General features: G+C 45.6%; 1 protein-coding gene across 1 annotated transcript; it reads left to right on the forward strand.

The window, feature by feature from the left end:
- The first annotated feature begins 306 nt into the window (after positions 1-306).
- On the forward strand, positions 307-3,565 carry DUSP1 (dual specificity phosphatase 1). The gene is made up of 4 exons (XM_042453355.1): positions 307-890; positions 1,333-1,487; positions 1,734-1,953; positions 2,449-3,565. The coding sequence occupies exons 1-4, from the start codon at positions 518-520 to the stop codon at positions 2,817-2,819; spliced, it is 1,119 nt and encodes a 372-aa protein (XP_042309289.1). The 5' UTR covers positions 307-517; the 3' UTR covers positions 2,820-3,565.
- Positions 3,566-7,554: the final 3,989 nt, after the last annotated feature.

The raw sequence follows: 7,554 nt of genomic DNA on the forward strand, positions 1-7,554 counted from the left end.
CAGGACGGGACTGGGACTGGGAGCTGCTGGGGGGAGCGGAGGCTTCCAGGAGCCGCTTTCTGCGAGCGTTGTGCCTCTTCCTCCTCCTCCTCCTCCTCCTTTGGAGTGACTGGGCTTCGCTGATGACGCGCAGCTTCTCTTGGGCTGCGAAGGCTCCGCCTGGCTCCCCGCCAAGTGACGTCTTCCCAGGGAGGGAGGGAGGGGTCACGTGACCCAGCCCCATTCACAAAAAAGGAGGAAAGGGAGGCCCCCAAAGTGGGAGGGGCCAGGAGGCAGCCGGAAAGTATATAAAGCCAAGCAGAGCCCCGCAGCCGGCAAGAGAAGCAAGGCGAGACACGAGAGCCCCTTTGCCCAGCCTCCCCCACTTTTAAAGGAAGGCGGAAAACAAAGCCCAGGGAATACGCTCCAGGAGGATAGAGTGAAGAAGGAGGCAAAGGGCGAGGAGTGCGCCACGCCGGGCGGGAAGGGAAGGGAAGGGAAGGGCGCAGGCGAGGGGCCGAGTGCCAGTGCCAGTGCCATGGTGAACATGGAGGTATGCGCCCTGGACTGCGAGGGGCTGCGGGGGCTGCTGCTGCTGGGCGAGGGCTCCTGCCTGGTCCTCGACTGCCGCTCCTTCTTCGCCTTCAACGCCTCGCACATCGCCGGCTCCCGCAACGTCCGCCTCAGCACCATCGTCCGCCGGAGGGCCAAGGGCGGCCTGGGCCTCGAGCACCTGCTGCCCAACGAGGAAGAGCTCCGCGCCGGGCTCCGGCAGGGCCTCCTCCGCGCCGTCGTCCTCCTCGACGAGCGCAGCCCGGACCTGGGCGCCGCCAAGCGGGACTCCACCCTCCTCCTGGCCCTCCACACCCTCCGGCGGGAGGCCCGCCACGCCCGCCTCTGCTTCCTCCAGGGTGAGTAGCGGAGCAAGGAGGGGGCCACGGCCACACTGCAGGCATAACCCGCTTTGGCACCGCTTTAAGTCGTTCTGGCTCAAGGCTATGGAATTCTGGGAGTTGGAGTTTGTTGAGCGCCACAACATACTCCAACTCCCAGAATTCCATAGCCTGGAGTCAGAAAAAAGAGTTAAAACCGGGTTATGCTTCCAGTGTGGATGCAGCCCATGTGTGCCATTGCAGAGAGGGGCTCTATGAACAAAGACATGGGTAGGAAATCGCAAGAACTAAGCACCCAAAGAGGGGGGGGATGGGACAAGGGGGTCTTGCGGGTGTCTCAGCCCCAGGCTAGCCATGGATTAAGGACGGCAAAACCTGCAGTTGGGTATTAGAAAGTTCTCTGAGAATCGCCCTGAATGTCCTCAGAATAACAACCTTCCTCTTCTCCTTCTCCCTCCAGGAGGTTATGAGGCTTTCTCGTCCGCCTGCCCTGAGCTCTGCACTAAGCCCTCGGCCCCCAAAGGCCTGACTCTGCCGCTCAGCACCACCGCCAACAGCGCGCCTGGCAGCGCCGACTCCGGCTGCAGCTCCTGCGGGACCCCTCTCTACGACCAGGTCAGTTGAGAAACCCAAAACCAAACGCTGGGGCCCAGGGACATTGGTCCTCCGCTTCCTTCTCCCCTAGCCCTTAGACCTGAAACAGTAGCCTTGCAGACCAAAGCTACGTTGTTCAAGATGCAGTGAATCCTTGGTATAAAAAGAGGGCAATCGTGTGGAGATGGAGTGGTGGGAATCTGGGTTTTGTCTTGCTTTTGGCTGGAGGGGACTAACAGATCGTGTCCTTCTCTCCCGCTCCCTTAGGGTGGCCCTGTGGAAATCCTGCCTTTCCTGTATCTAGGCAGTGCCTATCACGCTTCCCGGAAAGACATGCTGGATGCCTTGGGGATCACGGCGCTGATCAACGTCTCTGCCAACTGCCCAAACCATTTTGAAGGGCATTACCAATACAAAAGCATCCCCGTGGAGGACAACCACAAGGCCGACATCAGCTGCTGGTTTAACGAAGCCATCGATTTCATAGGTAAAGGCATTTTCTTGTTGGTAGTTCTTTTGGCTGCCAGACTCATCATAGACAACTCCAGCCGCCATTATAGTTGAGTTGCAAGAGTGTTTCTTTAGAGATTAAGAACAGCAGCAGGTGAAATAAGCCTGTAGCCATGTGGGAGCTTGTGCTCCCTTGGAGGATAAGCTTTGTAAAGAGGGACGTTGACTCTCAGTGGCTTGAGTGTAATGGACATTGCTACTGATATGAGCCAACCTTGTGCTGACAGCATTTTCTAAAATGCTAACTTTTCAGCAGACTTTGACAGCTAGTAAGAGCAGGGAGCCATCTTCTTGAGTGTGAAATCCATGTCCAATTTTGCATCTGTCTCTATTTCCAGCCAAGTGGTTTGCTGCCTCAGATGATTAGGAAAGAATCCCCCTTTAGCATAGTAGGCTGAATGCTGTTTTTTTTTTTTAAAAGGCTTTGTAAGAAAGTGCTTGCTAACAGTGATGTTTTGCTCATTGGTTGCAGACTCTGTTAAAAGCGACGGTGGTCGAGTGTTTGTTCACTGTCAGGCTGGCATCTCCCGCTCTGCAACGATCTGCCTTGCTTACCTTATGAGGACCAATCGGGTCAAGCTGGATGAAGCCTTTGAGTTTGTGAAGCAGAGGAGAAGCATCATCTCTCCCAACTTCAGCTTCATGGGTCAGTTGCTGCAGTTTGAGTCCCAGGTCCTGGCTCCAAACTGCTCTGCAGAGGCAGGAAGCCCTGCCATGTCTGCCTTGGACAGAGGAGCATCCACTACGACGGTCTTCAACTTCCCAGTCTCCATCCCTGTCCACACTTCCACCAGTGCACTAAGCTACCTTCAGAGTCCCATCACCACCTCTCCCAGCTGCTGAAAGGGCAGGTGCAAGCTGTCCCTCTGTGCAAAGACTTGGCCCTCTTGCTGTTACCTGAGAAGTGCAATAACTGTGGGAGCAGGTATTAGCTTACAGAAGTCCTTTCTCACTGCAGCTACAGAGCAATATAGAAATACCAACACAGGTCAGCCTATCTGACTCCAGAAAGCAAGGTTCTTTCTGCTAGACGATCCTGCTGAGAGAGGCAGTGATTTGACCAATGTTTGGATGTCTACAAAGGAGACAAAGCTCACAGGACAATGCTTTCTACTCCTGAAATATTCCTCTTTAACAGTTTTCTGTCGTCAGTCTGTTTCAGTAGCAAATCCGACAGTATTCTCATTGCCTGGGTGAACTAGGGTCAGTAACAGTGTCACTGTCCCCGTGTGCAAGGAAGTGTTGGTATTTATTTATTTTTTAAACAGTGTAATTTCCATTGTGTGCGTTCTTCCTTTTCAAGTCTGAAGTTTCATTTTCTTTCTTTTTTTTTCAAAAAGAAACAAATATACCTCAGTATTTTTTGGGTACTGTAAACCTGTAAATACAACTTAAAACTGTTTCTGAAGCACTGACATTGAAAGCACAAAAGAGCGTTTGTGTCTTTTGGTTGCCAACGGTTGTATGTTTGCAGATTTTATTTATGATGTGAAATAATATATTTCTTCTTCGAAAAAGAAGATGTGGGTTTTATGATTATGCCTTTTGATACGAACTTAATAAATTATGACATTTCTATTGAAAAATAATTCATTACTTTAAATGTTTCTCTGTCCTCCCATCCTTTTTGCTAACCTGAGAAATGGCAAAGACACACTCGGAAAGGAAGCACCTTCTACATGGGACCTTAAACACTCTTTTAACAGCTGTCCACATCTGTGGGTTTCATTTATTTTATATGCCAGACAATCCAAGGTGGTGCAGAACCAGAATCCCTCCCCCCATCAATGTTGTGAAATGGCTATGACAGTGGGTAGGTGATCACTCCCCACCCACCATGCTCAGGGGTATTTGTATTATAATGCAAGATGATTCTTGATGTGGGGTGGGGGTGAGGTAGAAAGGTGGGAAAATCTGATTCCTAGACTGCATCTAGTACAGCTACCACATTAAGTGATCAACATTATGAACTCAGCACCTCTGGAAATGATGAAAGTCAGAGAGAGATGGAAGATCCTTGAGCACAGCAAAGGGCACATACTGTAGTCTGTCTCCCTCAGTCGAGACAGCTCTAGATTAGTGCCCTGGTCTCCTGCACTGCATTATAAATATCCAGGCACACTGTTATGACATTAGATAGCTAAATAAATGTAGGTGAGAGCAAATAGAAATACTTTACACAACAGAAAGAGGGTTGCATGTTCTGTTTGTCCCATGGAGATCTGAACTGTGCTGACAAACTTGTACTTAGCTAAGTTCCTGGTCACCAGAGGAGGGTCAAACAAGACATTTTAATCCAACAAGTCTCACCAGACTGGATCCCTTTTCTCTGTGGAGTCCTGCTTAGTGATGATTTTACTTTATTCTCTGCTTCCCAATGTAAGGCTATGGCTGTAATGAAAGGGAAGGGGGAGAAGCAGAGAGAAACAGACATAAGCTTATCATGAGTGCTGGACCTTGAAAACTAGAATTTGGACAAATTTATTTTTGGACTGTAACTGCTAGATTCCACCCCTCGCTGCATAGTTCTTATTGGCTGGGCAGTTCTGTGATCTGTAGTCCAAAACAAGAACTTTTCCAAACTGGTGGAAATACGTATATGTGGATCAGAAAATTCAAAGTTTGGTTAAGCTGCATTTTCTACCAAATGTAACCGCATCTCCTGATGCTGCTGATCACAAATATATGTGCTAATGGTGGCAATGTATTCTCTTCCTGTCTTGTGGGATCACAGAATCTGTGATCGCAGGGGCTGGGGAGGGAAGGGATGAGTGAGTGTATCAAGAAGCCAAAAGTGGAAGGCAGTGTGGCAAATTACTCCCATCATTGCATGAGGTATGTGTATACGGTTGCTCCCATTTCATAGATGAGATGGCAAGTGATTGTGATTTGCCCTCAAGTCACAGAAGAGGGTGAGATTTATAGTTGATATTAGAAAATCACTCCCCAGGAACTTTTGAAAGTACTGGAATCAAGTCAATGAGACACTTTGATACATATAAGATGCAATGTGGACCCATTTGGGATCTGGCTGATGTAACTGGACAACAGAAATTTAATTTTTTTGTAGTAATTATGTCTGCAGAGCTGTATAGGACTATTGCCACCATGCCCATGATGACATTATCCATTCATCTTCATATCTAAATATCTTTGTCAGATGGGTATTTTAGTCTTCTTGATTATTTCCATTTTACAGATAAGCAACTGAAGAAAACAATTAACTCTTCTAAGATCAAGCAGCGAGAATTTAGCTAATCTAGAATTTGATCCCACACAAATTTTCATTTTGAGGTGAGTGACTTTATCATGGGACTATGTATGTGATCCATTCTAAGTATATGGCAAATTTGTTACATGAGATCCACCTTTTTCAAAAAGAACAAGCATAGTCAGCCATTTTAGCTCTATGACTTCAAAGTCTTGTGGCTCAAATTCTGCTTTTGTCTGCCTTTGTAAGCCATTACAGCCGGTGTGCACAGGCAGAATTAGGTAAACTTAATGTCCCAGTTAGTTAATCTGAAAGTTAGTAATCATTAATTCAGAGCCTCAGTCTAAGGTGATGTTTGAACACTTGTTAAATCTTTATATACATATGGGAAAAGGAACATCCAAATATCCACTATGATTTACGGTTCACTGTATAGTTCTGTTTTCTTGTGGAAATTTTGTCCTAGGTTAAAAAGCTTTGTGGTTAAACATTTCCAGATATTCTGATTCACATAGTACATGACACCCTACTGTATATCAAAACCAAAAAGCAGTTTGAAGTAAAATAAAAGTCCCAGACCTATTGAACCAATTGCAGGATGGCAATTGGATTTAGGCCATGGGTTCCAATCCCCACTTATCTACAAAGTCACTGGATGAGCTTTTCTATCTCTCATTGTACCTTGAGAGTAGACCAGTGTAATCTGAGCTCTTTGGAGGAAAATAGGATAAATATATCCTTGGGCTACCTTAAACATAAGTTAGGAACTACCATTGGTACAAATGTACACAATGTGGCACCAGAGGTCTGGTAGGAGCACAGTGGTTAAGTCATATGATATTTGCCCAATATCAGTTGCATTGGCTACCCCTTTGTTTCTGTAATCTAATAAAAACATGGTTATAACCAGGTCCTGGAGTTGGAATTGTTATGTTGGCTTTTGCTGAAACAACACTGGCTGCCAATTCATTTCCGAGACAGAATTCAAAATGCTGGCTATGACCTTTAAAGCCCTACATAGGTTGGATCCAGTCTATTTGAAAAATCGTATCTATATGAACCTGCCTGTGCTCTAATATCTTCAGGGGAAGGCTTGTTCTTTGTCCCAACACCTTCCCAGGCACTTCTGGTGAGGACCTGAGACTGAATCCTCACTCTCAGTGGCTACTCCCAGGTGGTAGAGCTCCCTTTCCCAGGAGATCTAGTTGGTCCCTTCTCTCATATCTTTCCATGGGAAGGCAAAGAGCTTTCTATTTAAGGAAGCTTTTGGACTTTTGTGTGTTGCAGCAGATAAAGCTTTTAATAACCAGGAAGGGGGGAAGTGGCATTTTTTATTATTAATTTTAAGCATCTTTAAATGCTGTTTTAAAATTATTTCTAATGATGTTTTAACCTGGATTTAAAACAGAAATTTACTTTTTTGTGTTTTAACTTTTGTATTAAGAGTTTTTAAAATTGTATTGTGATTTTAAAATTGTATACTGATTTGGAGCTTGGGCTGGGAGACAGGTGAGATATAAATTAAATAAAACAAACAAAGAAAGAATGGTCCACCTTTTCCACAACCCAATCTAACTGCTTTATCACACTAGGGGACAAACGGAATTTAAACGAGAGTTAAACTAGAGAAAACCAAGAAATGCCTGATGTTTATCACATGACATGTTCTAGTTTTCTCTAGTTTAACTCTCATTTAAATCCTGTTTGCTCCCTAGTGTGATAAGGCAGTATGATCAGGATCAAAGCCCCTGGTCTCTGGCCCATGTTTATCAAATAGCTCATTAGGAGATACTAGGAGAGAGCTTTCATGGTGGTGGCACCATAGTCAGAGCTGGGGCGGCAGTGGCAGGAAGAACTCCATTTTGTAATAGATTGCACAGAATCTCTTAGCCAGGGATTTTGAAAGTTGTAGTCCAACCTCCCTCCCCACCAATGCCTGTACCTTGAATTCTGACCCTGAAAAGGTCAGGCAAACTTCTTCCCTTCTCATTTTTAGATGGTTCATGCAGATGTTTATACCCTGGCCTGGAACACATTTTATTGATTCAGCTGTTTTTACTGCTGATTTTTCACACAGCTATGTATTTTAATGCTTTGTTTGGTTTTTAATATTTTTTTCCCCTTGATATACATTTCATTTCAGATAAATGTCTTGGGGAAATCAGTTGGAAAAAAGGAAAATAAATAAATTAGACAGGAAATAGAAAAGTCTATGGTAGGATTTATTCTTTTGCAGTATTGTTCCCTTTCCGGTTGTGTACCCCTTCCCCCATGTCCCTTATGTAACGGATATTTTTGCTTGTAGTCTATGCAGTACAATGACATTTAAACCAAAGCTCACTCAGTGGAAAAATACAACCTTGGCAA

This window comes from Sceloporus undulatus, chromosome 2, assembly GCF_019175285.1.
Source record: "Sceloporus undulatus isolate JIND9_A2432 ecotype Alabama chromosome 2, SceUnd_v1.1, whole genome shotgun sequence".
In the NCBI taxonomy this organism is placed as follows: Eukaryota; Metazoa; Chordata; class Lepidosauria; order Squamata; family Phrynosomatidae; genus Sceloporus; species Sceloporus undulatus.